Here is an 18,713-nt window from a genome sequence, read left to right as displayed (position 1 = left end):
TAGAGAGGAGGGGGAGCTGAAGTCAAAGGGTATTCTTTTTCTCTTCCCAGCGATTTCTCTCTCTCTCTCTCTCTCTACCTGGAGGGGAGAGAAAAAAGGAAAAGGAAAAAGCAGGAGAAAAACTCAAGTTCCATCATTTACGTTATGTTGCATGTTTGTAGAAATATCTCCTCCTCCTCCTCTCTCTCTCTCTCTCTCTCCCCCCCACCTCGCGCGCGTGCGCGCTGCTGAACGTTTTGGCCTCCCCCCTGATCTGACCCCTCTGATCTGACCTCTCTCTCTTGTGTGCCTCTATGTGTGGTAGGCTTGGAGATCTGTAGGGTCTTCTTCCCTCTTTTCTTGTGTGTATGTGTTTGTGTGTTGGTGTGTGTGGGGGTGGGGAAAAAGGGTTATGTGAGCTATCGAGTCGGGTCGGGTCGGGTCGATCGGGTCGAAGTCAGATCCCACCTGTCGAGTTGAACTGGCAAATTTGTTTGCGTGAAACTTTATCCTAAATTGATTTTCTGGATGCATTTGATAAGGGTGATTCCTATTGGGAATAGAATACTAGCGGCTACGTGCCATGTACATATGATATTTCTTTTCATTTATGGAATGACATCCGAACGAAAGAAGTAGTATCTCGACATATTTAGAAAGGATGATCCTTTTTTGGACTATCCTGCCTATATCGAGAATGGAGCACGAGCGGGCCTACTCGTGCCACGTATGGTCTTTCTTTTTTTTCTCTTTTTTTTTTTTTGGAAACGATTAGTCCATAAGAAAGGTAATATCCCAAGCGCGTTCCAAAGGAGTGATCCTTTTCTGGGTCTATATCGGCAATGGAACACAAGCAGCCCTAATTGTGCCAAATAATGTATCTAGTCGAACTGGTGAATCTGCCGATGTAATTTATCCGAAAAAGATAATATACCGATGGGAGCATTTAGAAAGGGTGAATTTTTTTTGGGCTTTTTGGTCTCCATCGATAATGAAACGCAGGCGACCGTGGTCGTGTCACGTTGGGTCCTTCTTTTTTTCTTTGTGTTGAAAGCATTTTGTGAGCCATTGGATCGATAATGATTATCAAGTCCAACTTGCAACTCTGCCCACGAAATTTGTCCGAAAAAGTAATATCCTCACACATTTAGAAGGGGTGATGATTCTTAAATAGTTTTGTTTATATTGGCAATGGAACACAAACGGCCCTAATTGTGCCACATCAAGTCACATCTAAAAAAGGTAATCCTTTTTGAACTGTTTTATGTATATTGGAAATAGAACACAAGTGGATTTAATCAAGTCACGAAAGAATTTCTTTTTTGTGTGTGGAAAAGATTTTTTGAGCCATCGGATTGCCAATGATCCAACATTGCATATTGAGTCCAATGGAACACAAATGATTCTGATCATGCCGCGTAGGGATTAATGATAGATTAGCCATTATCAAAATGCATATTTTGGTTGAGGCCATAAGTGTAAAATATCCCTTATTGTTATTTGCATTTTATTAATGAAATCATTTTTCGGCATATTGAGGGAATGCCACGTGATGAACTCACAAATCATCTTTCGTTTATTAATCGACTATTTTATTTCAGTCCAAACTCAAACGTGGGCGGAGCTAATTGTTACTGCAAGCTCATCAAAGATGATTTTACAAATGCATAGACCAAAAAGAAAAATAAAGATTTGCGTAAACACTGATAAAATTGGGCTACCTCCAATATATATAATCTTAGTGTACAATTGTTTGGAGGAAAATTTCATTATAAGGAAAAATACTTTCTGAAAAATTCATTTTGGGGAAAATTATTAGTTTTATTTTATTTTATGACATGTTACTAAAAATATCCTTGGTGTTTGAAACTCATTTGAAAATTGATTTAAATATCCCTATTTTATTTCACAAAAAGAAAATTCATTTTTTAAAAACATTTGTTTATTTGTTTATTCTTTTTATTTCTTTTTCATTCTTCCTCCACTGTTGGTCATCGAGGCTCGACAAGGTCGAGCCTTGCTAACCTTGGCCCTTGTTGGGATCTAGCTAGCTCAACCTTGCACGAGGCTGGTGAGATCAAGCCTTGTTCATGGCGGGCCCACGCTTATGGCTTGTCGCTAAGGCTTGGCGGCTAGTGGAAGAGGAAGAAGGAAAAGGAAAAAAAAAGAGAATTTAAAAAAAAAATCATTTTTAAATTAAATAAAAAATAAAAATACTAAAAAATTCAAGAGGAACTTAGGAATTTACTTTCCTAATTTTATACATTAATATTTTTCTTGATTTAAAAGTATTTTCAATCGATTAATCATTTTCAATGAATCAAATGGGTGAAAGTTCAAAAAACTAATTTCAAGAAAACATTTTTCTTAAAAAAAGAAAAATGCACCCTTAAAGTCTAGGGATAAGTTCGCTATGAGTCCTAAAACTTATAATAAAAATACAATTGAGTCTTAAAATTTGCAAAAAGTGCAATCAAGTTAAATAGATACAACTAACTCCTAAAGTTAACACCATAAGTTTATTTAATGAGAAATACCAACGTGGCAATTTTAAATTAATTTATCTTTCCTAGTTGGCATTTTTTATTGTTTTTATTTTAATATCTTATTTAAATCATATAAAAATTGAAATAAGATAATTTAAAGAAAATGGAAAAGAGAGAGAGAGAGAGAGAAGAGAAGGGCAAGGCGAGACTACACCGGTAGGCATCATCCTTGCTGCGTAGGCGTCGTCGCCATTGCCACCCATCGTTGAAGGGGTCGGCAACTTTCGCTGACCCTAGGTGAGGGTGGTCTATCCTGCCCCGATCCTCAGGCATGCACCTATCTCTCACTTTGGTCAATTAATAGCAACGTTTCAAGATATATCGCCGACCTTTTCATTTTAATACACATGCGAAATCAGATAAATATCCATAGATAATAAAACAATGGGAGAGAGAAGTAGGGCTATATCTTTTACAACTGAAAAACCACAATCTCACTTTTATACAAGTAAATCTCATAGTATATATTACAATACTATTCACAAAAGTCTGATCTATCATACGTAGGTTCACGACTTAGGGTTTGCAAAACAAGATGGAATCTTAGTCCTCATCCGGGTCATACTCTAGGTCATCCTCGTGATCATCCTCTTCGGGTTCCTCTTCCTCAAGTTTCTCATTAGGGTCCTCCTTTTCAGGTTTCTCCTCCGGGTTCTCTTCTAGGTACACCTCTTCTTGCTCGATCTCTCATTCTTCCTCGCTTTAGTTAGAGTCTACTGCTAATGGCTTGGAAGAGTTGGGGTCACTCTCGAACTTAGGGTTTTTGACATTGGTCACCGGTCCGTCCTTGGGATCCGCAGTCCTTTCTTCAAACGCTTCCTCTAAAACAAATAGAGGTACATCACCTTCTAGTATTGGACCCTCCCTTCACCCATCATGATATTCATGATACCACGCCCGATACTCGTGGGGCCTTAGGTCATCTTTATCCACGTTAACCTAGACAGTCGACTTAATTAGAATATACTCTAATCCTCCCGGGTGAAGGTGTATCGGGAAGTGAGTTTCTATCTCGGTGACTTCTTTGGGTATACCAAAGTGTATGGGAGGACGAGGAGTGGAGGTGCTGCCATCTAAGAATTTGAAATGTTGTCCCACAACCGGGATGAGACTATGTCTTAGGAAATTCTACCCTTAAGACCCGATTAGAAAGTCAATACACTCTAAAGGCTGCCTAAGCACAACACGAGTCAAATGACTTACATTGGCCTTAGTTCCTTCTTGCAAGTTAATATATATCAAGTATACATGAACCACATCAATTCACAGCATCAAATCAAATCATTGATTAATCGACCTAGTCAATTACATGTCAAGTGAGACCATTCATCGATTATTTGAATCCATACTATTCATTTTCCCAGATGGTATATATTTAGTCACCAAGCCACATGTATTCTCTAATGCGATATACTTAGTTAACGAGCCACGTGTATTCTCTAAGGTGACATATTTAGTCACCGAGCCACGTGCATATTCTAAGGTGACATGACTAATCATCGAGTCCCTCGTATTTTCTAAGGCGACATGTCTAATCACCAAGTCCCGTGCATTCTTTAAGGCGACATGTCTAATCACCAAACCCCATGCATTCTTTAAGATGGTTTACTTAATCACCGAGCTACGTGCATTCACAAATGCGATATACCAAATCACCGAGTCATGTGCATTCTCTATAGTGATGTACTAATCACTGAGCTACATGCTATTCACAAGTGATTTATTTAATCCACAAGTCGCGTGCATTCTCTCACGTAATACAACTTGCTTTCCCACCACTTTATATAGCACATCAAAATATTATTGACGCTATAGACTCATGCTTGGTCATTTTCCAATCAATTTATGAAATTGAATAACTTAGGAATAAAATCCTAAAATCATATTTAAATCAATTCAGCACGAATTGACACTCAAATAAATAAACGGATTGCACCACAATGATTAGCATAAAATTTCGATAATCGGTTATCCCAGCCTAATTTTCGAAAAATAATTAATTAATTACAAAAATTATTAAATAAATGCAACAAATCCAATTTAGGCCCGTATTGCCTAATTGGAAGTCGAGACGAACCCGGAAAATTACCAAGATTCGTTCAATAAATAATATAGCATGTCTACTTGCTAACTACAATAACTAATTGCTTAACATGCATCGATAAGTCTCCAATTTAATTACTCTAATATAATTTATCCACATAATTGCACTTAATTAAATCTATTCAAAAACCCCTAAGCATCATTAGCATACTAATAAGGGATTAGTGAACAAAACTCATCGGATTAACGAACGGATCAGATCAAACCGACAGGAACATCATGAGGAACGACTTTTCTCAAGGCGGGCCAAGAAACCGAGGCTCGGAACCACCTAAAAATGGCCCTCAAAGGTGCTAGAAACCCACTTTCTGTTCTTTGTCCTAAACTGCAAAAACAGGGAAAAACAAAGCAGTTTGGTGAAGGAATGATGACGGTGGACCAATAGATGGCTTGGCGAGGTAACCAGCAATCAAACGGCGGAGCACAAGCTCCGGTTAAGCTCCAGAAGCTGCATGATAGAGACTAGGACGGCATGAGATTTGCGGATGGGGGTCAGGGTCGCGCAGGTTGGCGTAGGTGGTGGCGCACACGTGGACGATGAGGCGTGCGGCAGCTCCTACTATCTTTGGCGATCCTCATTGGCTGCTGGTGGGGTTCGAACAAGGTGAGAGGAGGGAGATGGAGAGGGTTTTGGCCGACCAAGGGGGAGAGGGAGAGTTTAAGAGGTAAGAAGGAAGAGATGAGGAAGAGAGGAAAATCTAGGGGATAAGGGCTCCACTTGCCTCAATTTTCCAATGCTTTGTCCCCTTGATCTCATCCTAGCCAAGTATGGCTTCCTAGGCGACCATTAAGCCACCAAAACACACCTCACAACTCATGAACCAAAAATGGTTAGGGGAAGGGGGCACACGAATTTGAGGGGTTTTGACTTCAATTGGTCTTAATTTCATCTTCAATTTAATCTCATATGGCATTTATAAATTCCATTGACCATCCATCGATCAAATAAATATTTTTCATCACCCATATATCCATCATGCTTCCCAAGTTTGCGATCAAAATGATCCCCGGCTTTTTTTGAATAAAAACGATCATATGCCGACTTTTTAAAAAAATCTTGGGGTGCAAAAAAATCTTCTAAGACTAAGTCGATGCTCCTAGAATTTATTGTGACATAACAGAATCTTCAATTTCTGAAATCGAACTTAAATTTACGATTAATTTCACTCAGGCGCATTTTTAGCGTGACCTAGACTACTGAATAGTTTTTAGGAAATTTTTAGTGCAAATGACCCATGATCGATTTTCTTCAAGACATAATGAACCCATTCGATATATTGACGACTCTCGGTTGTTGTTAAAACCTCGAGGATTTAAATATGGATATAGAGTACCAAAATGACAGAAGAGTTAACTGAGGGTCAGTCGACAAGGATTTTCTAATTTAGTGGTGTCACTCATGATTAGCCACACATCTCAGTCGAACAGATCTATCTCTGATCTTAAATCGATTTTTAACTATTGTAATGGCCTCTAAAGATGAGCATGATCAAGAATTCGATTCTTGGTCAAATTCTCAAATCTATTGCATTAAAATTCATTAATATCTTCTCTGAATAGTTTAGTTATCTCAAGAGTGATTAGTTCTAAGAACAAGCGTGTCGATGAAATGTCTGATTTATTTAATAGAAAACAGAATCGAAAATCTGGGATGTCACATGGTTAGCCCTTGCTAGTCCCGGACAGGGCCTCTTTAGCCTCAAGTAAGGGCCAACAACCCTTGCTAAGCCTGGGCTCGCGCTTGAGCACCCAGATTTGGATAATGCCAGTGCTCACTCGAGCCTAGCGGGCATTGCTAGATTGGCAAGCTTTATACAACCACCAGCATCGTACCTAGATGTGAGTGCCCTCGCCTAAGGCTGATGATGTCACGCCCCGAACCCCAAGACACGTGAACAACCCGCCATGGTCATGCAAATGCGACATTCCCAGGTAGTGTCGCCGACCCTGATTTTATTTCTTTAATGCAAATGCGGAACGTATTAAGAAAACCCCTTACAAAAGCATACGGGATAGGAACAGCAGGAATATCAATTCAAAATCAAACAACATACTTTCATACGTCATCATCATTACAAGGTTTACGAACATCAACGGGATCCAGAGACTATGCACCAAAAATGGGTCAGGGTTTATGTGCATCAAAAAGGGTCAAGAGCACTCTCTATCGTCCGGTCCACCTCCGTCGCATGCCATCCATCTCGGGATACCACCATCTACGGCCCCTGTAATATTTTTCCCCAAAGGGATGAGACTTTGTCTCAAAGCAAGTTCAACCCCTCCTAAACTTCTATTAGAAAGTAAATACGCCCGAAGTAGCTTAGCCACAACACATAGAAGACTTACCTCGGCTTAGCCCTCATCTCGCGAGTTAGCACAATTTATATAATTCAACCACGTACAATTATGATAACCAACCAACCATGGTACAATCACATCATCAAAACAATTCAACCACTTGGATCGTCTCGGCGATCAATCGACTCGGCCGATTACATGTCATTCTAGCAAATCAATCATTGCTCTCAACTACGGCCCTACTCGGCAAATTTGAATCAGTGGCATCACGGCCCCACTCGGCGCGACCTTTAACAGGTGGCGATTCACGGCCCCATCGGGCGCGACCTCTAGTAGGTGGCATATAACGGCCCCATCGGGCGCGACCTCTAGTAGGTGGCATATAACGGTCAACCGATCCTCGATTTCCACATTTAGGATTTTATAAAGAATCCTCATAAATCGAAATCACATTCAATTCGCCACAACCAATCATCAATTTCAAATTCTACAAGCACAAAGAATGATCGGCACGAAATTCGAGCAACTAGGGTCAAAATAAATTTTTCGAGTTTTTTTTTTTTTAATTTTATTTTATAAAATAATATTTTAGTGAATTTCGTAATAAGATATATTATTAAATAATCCAACAATTTCGAAGCATTTATTTAAATCATAAATAAACTCCTTTAAGTCACATCAAGGTTTATTTTAAAAATAAACATACTTAACCATTAAACTAAACATCATTTACCTTAAACAATCACTTTAATATAATCCACAACTAATTAAGCCAATCTATCCACCTAATCTCAATCAACTTAAGCTAAACATACTTAGGGCATCATTATCTCGCTAATCGCGGATTAGTGAGGTAAACTCACCGAATCGCTTTCCGACGGGTCTCGGCGGAGAGCACGACGACGCCGACGACAAACCTACACGGATCAAGACCAAATGAGCACTAGAAGGGGACCAAAACGAGCTCGGGAGGAACTAGATCTTGCTGGTTTTTCCAGCACTAACCGAGCTTCGAAGGGCGGCGGACGGCGGGCTGGGACGGGCGGAGACGGCGGAGAATGACCGGCGAAGGAAGCTAAGGCTCGGGCGGTGGCTTACGGCGACGGACGGCGGCAACGAAGCTTCGGCGACGACGAGCGGTGGACGGCTTGGAGCTGCGACAGTGCGGGACTCGCGGCGGAGACGGAGGCGAGCGGTCGGGTGCGGGAGGGCGTGCGGCGCGCGCGCGGCGAGCGGCGACGACGACGCGAGCTCCGGCGAACGGCGGCGAGGCGGCGGCGACGGCCGAGCGGTGAAGGAGCGGACGGAGGCTTCGGTTCTCGCTGGTTCTCACGCACACTCTCCCTCTCTCTCCTCCAAATTCAAAGGTTGAAGGTGATGGGGACAAGAGGGAAGTGACATCCCACCTTTCCAAGCCCTCATCCCCACCTTCCACTTGTCACCACCCTAGCCCATCTTGCCTCATCCATGACATCACTTGGTGACATCATCATCCACTAACTCCAAACCTTCCACAACTTTAGTCCAATAGGTTCGATTTCATTTTCTCGCCGGGGGTCCAAGTTCTTGCACATCTAATTACTTCAATTTCCATCAATTCTCTTCCAATTGAGTCCAAATCAAAGTCCATAAATTAATCCAAGGTTCCTAATAGGGTATGTGACATGACCGGCTTCCAACTTCTAAGTTCAATCCCAATTTTTACGGTTGAATTCAATCCGGTGCGATTTCAGCTCGCCTAATCCATTGAGTAGCTTTTGGGGAAATTTTCTTGCATCCAACCCGAGGGTGATCAGTCCCCAAGTCCGACGCGGTAAAATTTCTTAATTACTTCACTCAATAAACTAGTTCCCTCGTGAGTGGCCAACTCTAAGAGACGAACTACATGCACGGATGAATTGCCCGACTCAATTGACTGAAAATAAAATTGAGAAAAATCGGGATGTCACAGATGATCTCCATTGGCCCTTTCGACAATGGGTGGCAATGACGACAACACCCACTAGCATGCCCTACCCTGCCCTACCCCTCTTCTCTCTCTCTCTCTCTCTCTCTCTCTCTCTCTCTCTCTCTCTCTCTTAAGTTTTGTTTTTTTAAATAAAATGTTAGCTTTTTTTTGTAGTTTTTTAATCTGATTTAAATCATATTTAAAAAGAAAACAATAAAAAATGTCAATTAGGAGAGAGAAATTAATTTAAAAATACCACGTCGGTGTTTTCTTTTAAATAAATTAATAATGTTAACTTTATGATTCGATTATACTTATTTGATAAGTTTCAAAACTTGATTGCTCTTTTGGCAGATTTTATAACTCGATTGCATTTTTGTGATAAGTTTTAGGACTTTAAGTAACTTATTCCTAAGCTCTATTTGTCTCACAAATATTGAGTAATTTGAAAAGTATATTTTAAAAAATGATCTCTTGTATTACTTGATTTAATTATAAAATGAAAAATGTTTTAATAATCAACAATAATTTATATATGAATATTTTCATAGATGATTAAAATATTTTTCATTCATTAGTTTTAATAAACGATATAAGCAATCTTTTACGAAAAAAAAAAAAAACGATACAAGCAATCAATTTTTGAAAAATATTTTCAAATAATTTATTTTCCGCAAAAAAACAAACAGAGCTCTTCAACTAAACATCACACTTGGCCAATTTAAATACATTATTGACTGAAGAAGGAACGCCATTGCACAAGACATTATTTATAGATGTTCAATTATAGTAGATGCACTTGTTCAAAATTCATCATCTTGGAAAGTAGCTCCCTAAAATCACATAATTCAAGTTTTGTCTAATCTTGTTTTCATTTTAAGTTAGAACTTACCGTCTATATATTCGGATCATATTAAGAATGTGCAAAAGAATTGAGAACCGCTCGATCGCCCGGAATTGGACCAGATCGAATCGGAACTAACGGTTCACATGGGGGCGATTCAATTCCCGGTTCTAATTTAGCGGAACCGGTGAGTATCAGTTCGGTTCTCGGCTCTAAGCATGGAATCGTTTGCCTGCTCGCTCATCCAAACTGGACGAATAAATAGATATTTATAAAAAAAGAAATTTCATTTCAATTACCTAATTATTTTATAGTTTTTTGACCAAATATATATTTAAATATATGTATATTCATAGTCACCTTGGACATTATTGACTAATTTTGTCTCTTTAATATGTATTAGAATTAATCCCCTACTTTTTTTTTTCTTTCTAATCGAATAATCCATTTACTTGCTTGGTTAAACAAAACAAAATAAACAATGGCTCGTTTAAGAATATAATTAGGTCTTGCCTTAGCCATTCCCATGATTAAATTAGGCTGACGTTGAAAAAAGATGAATTAAGTAATTAATGTTTTAACTTCTATAGAGGTTAGGACTTTTAACGTGAAGTCTAATTCTCCATGTATTTTTTATGTTGGGAAACTTTCAAAGGACTACACCATGACTTTTGAATAAATTTTTAGCTAACAAGTATTGTCTATATGTTTTGCCTTATAATTTTCAATCATTAATCAAATTCAACGGCTCACAATTTAACCTGAATATAAGGTCGAACAAGCTTTGTAGGAATTTGAGATCAGTTCTATGGATCTACCCATAAACCAGACTATTGGGATTGCGGATCGGTTCTATGGATCTATGCGGAAATTGGACCACGAATCAACGGATGGGAACTGCTTGCCCAAATGATGCTCATCCCTAGATTATACATCGAAACTTTCAATGCGTGGAAATTTAATTTCCTTTTTATATGCAAACAAAAATGCATACTCCGAGTTCGCTGAGCATGCATTCACATAAAGTCGAATTGTCCACATAGAGGAGGCCATCCGCATCCAACGACCTCTCTAATGTGGAGCGCGACGGTGCTACGCTACTAGGTGCGAGAGAATCTATTGTGGAGGGGTAAGCTGTTGGTAACAAAAAAGGATACGATCATCGCAGGGTTACTGTAGCTTTGCTCATGCATCGCAAGTTTAGTCCTCGGATGTTATTATTTAAATGTAACAATCATTTGGATGGGGCCATTAAATACGTCATACTTACCTCAGAGATGACAAAGATCTCATTCCTTTTGCACTTGTACGTGTTTAGGTTGACTACAAACAACACGATCCTTAAGGTTTTAGGGGTTGACAAATTGATGGAGTGCGGGAAGCATTATGGACCATGCATAAAATATTGGTGAAAGTCTCCTGTTTCACGCCCATGTAAAATGGACGTTCGGAACGCACTTCTGCTCAAGTATGCCTTCAAATTAAATGACAAGTCAAGTCCAATTCGTTTAAATAGAGGACTAGCCCGTTTACACGATGGAGGGGCTTCAAATTGGAAGTCCAGTTTTGTGGTAGAGTCTTTAATTTTTTGGGCTTTAATAGCCCGATCTACTAGTTTTATTGGACTCCAAACGGCAGTGGGGTTGACTTTAAATCGAAGAGCCCAGTCAACACTGCGTTGCACTCGGCGATAAAAGGTGCGACCTCCCAAGAGGGGAGAGAAGCGCCGGTGAGATAGATTAGCAGACTCAAGTTATCTGACTCTAGTAAGCAGTTGGGTTTAGATCAAGATTGAATCTTTAATAGATAATATTGCGGATGTAACATGCCACTTTCCATTTGAAATTTGGACGGGATATTAATGAACATGTGACTATTAAAAAACGTTGTGTTTATCTCGTATCTCTTGCTAATTGAAGATATCGGTGCAAAATGAAATCTACAAAAGTTGAAAGAAGATTGTACATGAATTAATAAAGTGGCCCATCCTTTTAGTTACATTGAACAAACACAATTATTAAGCTACACACACCCTCTTCTTTTCTTGTTAAAATAAATATACATTCATTACCAAAATAATAGATGAAATGATTTATATGAAATCTTAAAAGTCATTGTATAAGGCAAGCACGTAGGGCTCTAAAACAAACTACAAACCAAAAATTAAGGCCGTCAAAGCATAATTGGCAAAGCTAATCGCATGCTCATTCTTCAAGGCTAGATTTGTGATTGCATCTAAGAGAAAAGATCGATGATCAATCATTGAATCACACATCATTATCAATAACGAGCACACATCGGAATCTCTATATATAGTTATGGTTTTACCTTTTGTCAGTGTGCACCTAAGTTTGGCATTCTCGACACTAGCACCATATGAAAGCAACATAAATATGTTGACAAGCTTAGATCTCACACCTATAAGAGTGAGCCCTTTAGCATATGTGACGCCAAAGCTTTTAACAAAAACACATTGAATGAGCATAAATTAGACATTGAAAGTCTTGTGAATATTATTGAAACTAGAGACATGAATACTTATTCATTAAAGCTCTTAAATCTAGAATTAGATTGGAGAAAAAACTCTCATGTCTAACATCAAGAGAGCGAAACTCCAAGATCTCAAATTAGATTGGGAGAGTAAGAAAGAAACAATAAGAAACAAACGGAAAGCAATTAGGGAGGGGAGGGAGAGATTTGAGGGAGAGATTTAGATCAAATCTCTCCCCTCTAGAAGTTGAAGAGATCAAGGAAAGTTAAAACTCAGAGTGGGGGTTTGAAGAGACCTATTTTACGCACAAATTCGTCTTTTTCTTCTCGCGCGAGTACACTCACAAAATTCGGCCATGTTCTAGCTGATGAGTTTCTGGTTGTTGCTTCTCGAGGGTTATCTGCAAATCCCTCTCCAAGGATCCATCTTTCACGACATTGTCATGTTGACGACTGCGCTCGTGGTATATTGCGTACAAGATCATTTGAGCAATTCCCAATCCTGATCCAAGTGCATTCGGCACCTACATCACCATGATTACTCATTTTATCACATCAATTCTGCAATGTGGAAGTTCTTGCGAGCTCTTGGCATGTAGAAGGCTAAGTAATTTGATTGCCGTGTAATAAAGATGGTTAACTTACGATGACAAAGGGATCACTATTAATCAGGCCGAAAACGGTCCAGCTAACCGCACACAATAAGCCGAATAGCGATAGGAAAAAAGGCATGAACTCCACACTTTTTGTCTTGATCACTAATCGCTGCACGCAAAAACAAGGAAAAGCCAAAGTAATAAAGCCGAACCCAACGTTTTGATTAGGGGTTTAACTTGGAATCACAAAAACGGCTAGGATATTACGGACCCACTTACCATGATTGAAAGAGGCGAAGCAAACATGGCAATGGCGAAAATGTCGACGAACACGCCGGTGAAGAGTTTCCTGGTTTTTCCATCAAACACAAAGAAGGAGACGAGGGCGACGGTAGAGAATATGGCGACAGCGAGAGCGACGAGTCCGAAAATCTTGGTCCTCTCCATCTTGGGAGCGTAGATGACGAAAATTAGCACATATGTGGACTCAATAATGGCTCCGGTCCCGGTGATGGTTGATAGCAGAATGTTGTTCGGGGAAATAAACGGCAAGCCGTACCTGCAAAGATCTAAGCTTTTATCTGGAATAAAATGATGGCAAAACTGATGTATAGTATAGTAAACATATCCTAAGTTTCCATTTACTTTTTGACCAAAGTTCACGTGAAGATTCCATTTCCTAGTTCAAAACGTGTAATCGTTTAAACCCAGAAACGCCCTTGGATTGACGAATAGATTGAGAGAAGAAACTTGACAATGACACAATTATAAATGAAGCGTTTCTGAAGAGGATGAAGTTAGTCACTTTCAAAAAATGAATCGTCAAAACGCATAAGACCTTGGAACTTTATCCTAAGCAGTCCTCCGACTTCATGTTTTAAGTTTTCACCTCAAAAAAATTTAGTAAAAACTTCCATTTATAACGTGCCGGCACATTGTCGGGCCCTGTTCTCCCATGAAATTCCACCATGGCGAGGTGGCATGCCCATCTCTGATCAATCACAACGCGATCAAGGTGGGAAGGTCTTAGAAGACCTCGTCATTGAGGCTATTCAAGGGTTTGAACCGTTATCATTAAGGACGGGAATCCTTTACCTCCAAAAATGATCCCATCACTTGTCCCATTCATCGATCGAGACCCATGTATGCCGACCTTAAGGCCCGGCACAATGCCGGAGCAAACGATAACCTGTGGTCGCCTCCCTCCACAAGCCGATGAAATCCTCGCCTCCTCCTCTAGATTGGCGTGACCCGCCAGCTGTCGTCCTCCGTCATCATCTCCTCCTAGGTTTGCGACAAATCTCTCTCTCTCTCTCATCAGCGATATGGTTCGGAGTCGGCGTCAATCTCATGAGAGATGGGAAGAAGGGTAGTGAGTGAGGTACATTAAGGAAGGCGAAAGAGGTCACGAGAGATGGAAAGAGGACAGTGAAAGAGGCACCCACAAACACAGAGACGTAAGAGAGAGAGAGAGAGGCGCCGTGAAGAGGGAAAGGGTCGTCGTCCACGGAGGCTGGTTGGCTTGGCGGTGGTGAGGGTTCAGGTGTTGCGATGATGGTGGCGGTGGAAGGCACGACAGTTGTCCGCTGTTGCTTTGCAACGAATTGAGAGAGAGGATGATACACGACAGGGGATTGCTTTGTCAATGGAGACGGACCGATAAACAATTACAAGCGATCGGAAATACCAAGTTAAGCAAACAACTCATTTTCCAATGCCAAGTATGTTGACTTTTAAGCAACAGCGACCCGGAAACAAATTAGAGGAACTACTAATCGTTTTGATGATGAAGGGCTTCGAGTGTACATTGAGGGGCTTGAAAAGTTTAAAAGGAAAAATTCCAAATAAAGGCTTGAAGTGCCATTATTTTTTCAAATAATTGCTTGAAATGATCAAATCGTCTCAAATAAAGGTATGAAATTGCCAAATCGTCTCAAATAAAGGCATTTGGCTTGTTGGTGATTACTCCGACCATTGGAGAAGGGTATTTTGATCAAAAAATTGTAACTATATTTTAAACTATATTTTTTACCTTTTTGATTTTTTTCCTTTTTTCTTATTCTTTTCTTTTTCTTTTTTTTCTCTTCCCTCCCTCGACCATTGCCGTCAATGGTCCGCCTCAAGCGAAGGACGCCCTCATTGATGTGGGGTGAGAGCAGCACTCGCCCAACGTCGGCGAGGGCAACCCTAGCCTAAGTTGGCTAGGACATGCGAAGGCGAGGGCTACCCTTGCTAGATTTGGCAAGGAATGCCCTCACCCTACGTTAGTGGTGCCTACCCTCGTCAGCCCAAGCAAGGGCGTCCCTTGCCCAACGTCAATGAGGGAGGCCCTTGTCTAAGTCCGGTGACCTTCGCTATAGCCGACGGAAGGAAGGGGGAAAAAAAAAAGAAGAAGGAAATAAAAAGAAATATATAAAAAAAAATTAAATTAAAAGGCGAAGACGCCCTTTGGTTTGAGAGGTTATGTCATTTTTTTCAAATTGATATGGTTATTTTAAGCTCTTATCTGAAGCAAAATTCATTTCAAATCCTTATTTAAGAGAATGAGGGCACTTTAAACTCTTATTTGAAAATTTTCCAAAGATTAAAAAAATGTTTGAGGACAAACAAAAGAAGGGATAATTGCTGCCACCCAACAACACTCCAAAAACTTTGGCATCGTCGCGTGATGGCCCCTGCCATTGAACTTGGACACCGCCGCACGAGAGGCCTCGAACTTTGGAAAATTATAGATTACCCCTATTTAAATTTGGATTTTTGTTGCGGTCACTCAGTTTTCTGTTTGCATACCAGTCAAGTATCACTAAAAAAAAAAAAAAAAGACTCAGCAAGTTTTCTTGACCATAATAACCTTTACTGAGTCTTCTTAACTTCATCAGTCATGCATCCTCTCTATTTTCTTAACTTCATTAACCATCTAAAAGAGGTTATTATAGTCAAGAAAAAGGAAACGTCAAATTCCATTTTTAGGTAACTCTTAACATGCAACTGTGCAAACTCGAAAGATTAGCAGACTGAAGGGGGAAACGGTAATCAAAGTTGAGGGGGGTGTTCTAGGATTTATAAAACTTTTGAAGCTATCATGCAACGATACCAAACTTCGAAAGGGTAACTTGTAATTTTTCTAAGTTTGAGAGTTATTGCACAATCATACCCAAATTCAAGGGCTTTTCAGATTTCATCTTCTCATGGAAAAAAAAAAAAAAAAAAACACACCACGAAAGTTAGATAAAATTTAGACTTTCCTTAGATTAGAACCTAACTAGAGTCATAACATATATGTCAAGTTAACATCTGGTCTTACCTCTATATATTCCTTGAGAGTCTGCCACGTCAAATTATTAACTAAACTAGTAAAGCTACATTTTTATACTCTTGACATCAGTTAAGGCCAAAACATATGAGCATGCGTTTGATTCTCGGTTTTGTCGTTAAGGAGATTACATATGAGTATCAGCCCACGGGCGACAAAAGTCCATGAGTCGACATTTACGGAGGGTTGCGTTGTCTTTTACCAAAAACGATCAAATTCAGGGGAAAAGAAGAAAACAATGATATACCATGAAACTATGCCCCAATTCTGGCATCATTAGAAGCTTACCAGCAATAGAGAAGACAATTTAGCAGAGTGATCACGTATGGAGCGCCCGAGAACTGCTCGGTCGAGCGGCTCCTTATTATCCTCTTGAATGTAATCCTACAACATCATTTCCAAGATTGTATTTCACAAATTCAAAATAGTAATAATCAACTCACAGAATATCTGCGTTAAAAGCATCCTGCATTACTTCTCTACATGGTTCATATGCTCTTCATATACGTACATATTATCTATTTCACCTATAAACTTAACTTTTTGGGTAACATTTTTTACATGGTGTTAAAGTCAGATTCTGCCCTAGTTTATTTCGTTTTTGCGGCGGCTTTTTTTAGACAATTTTCACATGTCTCATTCATTCTTAATCGGGCTTGGGCGGAAGAGTTGATGTTAGAGTAAATTCTATATTAGATCGGGGTTTCTAATAATATGAATGGAGCTAAAGTTCACATTGATAACGTTAAAACCACCTTGATGGGGCAGCAGCAACCTCTGAGGCAAACGAGGATAAGAAGGTTGTCTAACGGAGAAGGAGCGACGTGACCGACATGGTTTTGTATATAAACAAGGACAAAGTGACTAGCAAGGTTGTCTATAAACAAGAACTATGCAACGAGGTTTTCTACATAGAATCAAACTAAAAAAAAAAAAAAAACCGAAAGAAGATGCATTCGACACGATGCGCAGGAAAAGAAAAATTATCAAAATCACAATCAAATGTATGTCTGTGTCTGTATTAGGGGAACGACTTACGTTGGTGCCAAGTACATGAGAAGTGCAGTTGCATTTGCTGAAGAGAAAACCAAGGGAAGAGAAGATAATCAATACAAACGCTAATAAAATGACGATTATTCCTACATAAAAGTAGCTCTTTGGCGACCAAAAAATCGCGACGAACCATTTTTTTTTTTCCCGTTGGAAGTGTACATACTCTTGGTGACTAAAACTGGTTAGTCGCCTGAAATAGGTAATAGAACTAGATGTTCAGTCACCGGAAACCAGCCTGTGGCAGGCAAGGCCAGTCGGCCAAAGCATGGCGGTGGCCAGCAAAAGGAATAAGAAGAAGAAGCAAAAAAGAAAAGAAAGAAGAAAAAAAGGAGAAAAAGTAAAAAAATAAAATTATATTAAAATTTATTCATATCAACGCCGGCAATCCTAAGTAGTATCGTTGGCTTTCACATCAACGATTTTTGGTTAAAATTGGACGCATAAACTCAATTGATAAGAAGTGAAAATGTTTATAACTTAATTAACAAAATTGAAAAGTTTAAGACTCAACTGACAAAATTGTAATAGGTTTAGGACTTTTTGGAAAAAAATTTTAGTCACGAAAACTGGTTAGTGGCCTAAAATAGGTGATAGAACAAGATGTTCAGTCACTGGAAACCATCTTGTGGAGGTGACTGAAATTTGTCGCCGGATGTCAAATTTCTACCGAATAAAGAAAAACAAAAAGTGAAAGTATTGGCAAATAAAAGAAGAGATGTAAAGAGAAGAAAACCTACCGATGATGCCGACCGCGAAACGAAGAGGACCCATGATTATTTTTCGATTTCAGACTTGAGGTTTGACCAGAATTAATTTGGAGAGTTGGAGAGCTCATGAGCTGAGAAGAGAGGGGAATGGGGCATCTGATTTATACGGAGAGAAAACAAACCCAACTGGCCATGAAGAGTTGAGCGCAGTGCGAGTGCGTGGCGGGAATAATTCCGATACCAAGGGAATAAAAGTGTTATGAAATAATAAAAAAACTAGCGTAACCTTGCAAGTCAAACCGAATGCGAGATGACAAAATTGATTGTGGGAAATAGCAAAGATACCGGAGATTTAAGTGGTGTGGTTTGTCAGTACCTACTTCATAGGAAGAGCCTACCGTAAAGAAATTTATTATGATTCTGGAGAATTATGGAATTACAACTGTTCTTGTGTTGGAGTGTTTTTGAGCCTTAGATTATGCCTATAGCAAAATCCACAGGATAGCAAAGGACATCGGATTAAATTAATGTCACATATTCTTCTTCCGGGTTGGTCTCCTTTGGTAAATTAGATCAATTTTCTAACATCAAGAGAAATAACAGGATGCGTTCTGGTTCTTGATTCTCAATTAGTTCATTAATTTTTTTTTTTTTTTTGCTATTTTTTTCTTGTTTAAGTTGTTTTCAATTGATTAGTTTTTTTGTTAGTATATGAGGGAAAGAGTGATAAGAACCAGAGCACACATTAGGTTAGGTATGAGTTAGGTTTCAGTCAAGTCGAATTTGTGTTACTAAAATTATAGTAAGTATGAATTGATCTGGGTTGGGTTTATTTT

General features: G+C 39.4%; 1 protein-coding gene across 1 annotated transcript; it reads right to left on the bottom strand.

Moving 5' to 3' along the window:
* Window positions 1–12,453: 12,453 nt before the first annotated feature.
* Window positions 12,454–17,941, bottom strand: LOC104452330 (bidirectional sugar transporter SWEET1). The gene is made up of 6 exons (XM_010066809.2): window positions 17,908–17,941; window positions 17,156–17,192; window positions 16,406–16,501; window positions 13,084–13,363; window positions 12,854–12,973; window positions 12,454–12,732 (listed from the first exon to the last, which is right to left on the bottom strand). Exons 1-6 carry the CDS (start codon window positions 17,939–17,941, stop codon window positions 12,550–12,552), a joined length of 750 nt encoding a protein of 249 aa, XP_010065111.1. The 3' UTR covers window positions 12,454–12,549.
* Between the last annotated feature and the right edge of the window lie 772 nt (window positions 17,942–18,713).

This window comes from Eucalyptus grandis, chromosome 9 (genome assembly GCF_016545825.1).
Source record: "Eucalyptus grandis isolate ANBG69807.140 chromosome 9, ASM1654582v1, whole genome shotgun sequence".
Classification (NCBI taxonomy): Eukaryota; Viridiplantae; Streptophyta; class Magnoliopsida; order Myrtales; family Myrtaceae; genus Eucalyptus; species Eucalyptus grandis.
The sequence above is the reverse complement of the archived record's forward strand: the minus strand, read 5'-3'. Positions and strand labels throughout refer to the sequence as shown.

Bases quoted from the DNA above. Each gene is read 5' to 3' on its own strand.
- LOC104452330 (XM_010066809.2), bottom strand. From the start codon at position 17,941: ATGGGTCCTCTTCGTTTCGCGGTCGGCATCATCG. The intron at 16,502-17,155 runs GTAAGTCGTTCC...ATGATGTTGTAG, and splicing joins CTCATGTACTTGGCACCAAC to GATTACATTCAAGAGGATAA. The intron at 12,733-12,853 runs GTAAGTTAACCA...ATGGTGATGTAG, and splicing joins ATAGTGATCCCTTTGTCATC to GTGCCGAATGCACTTGGATC.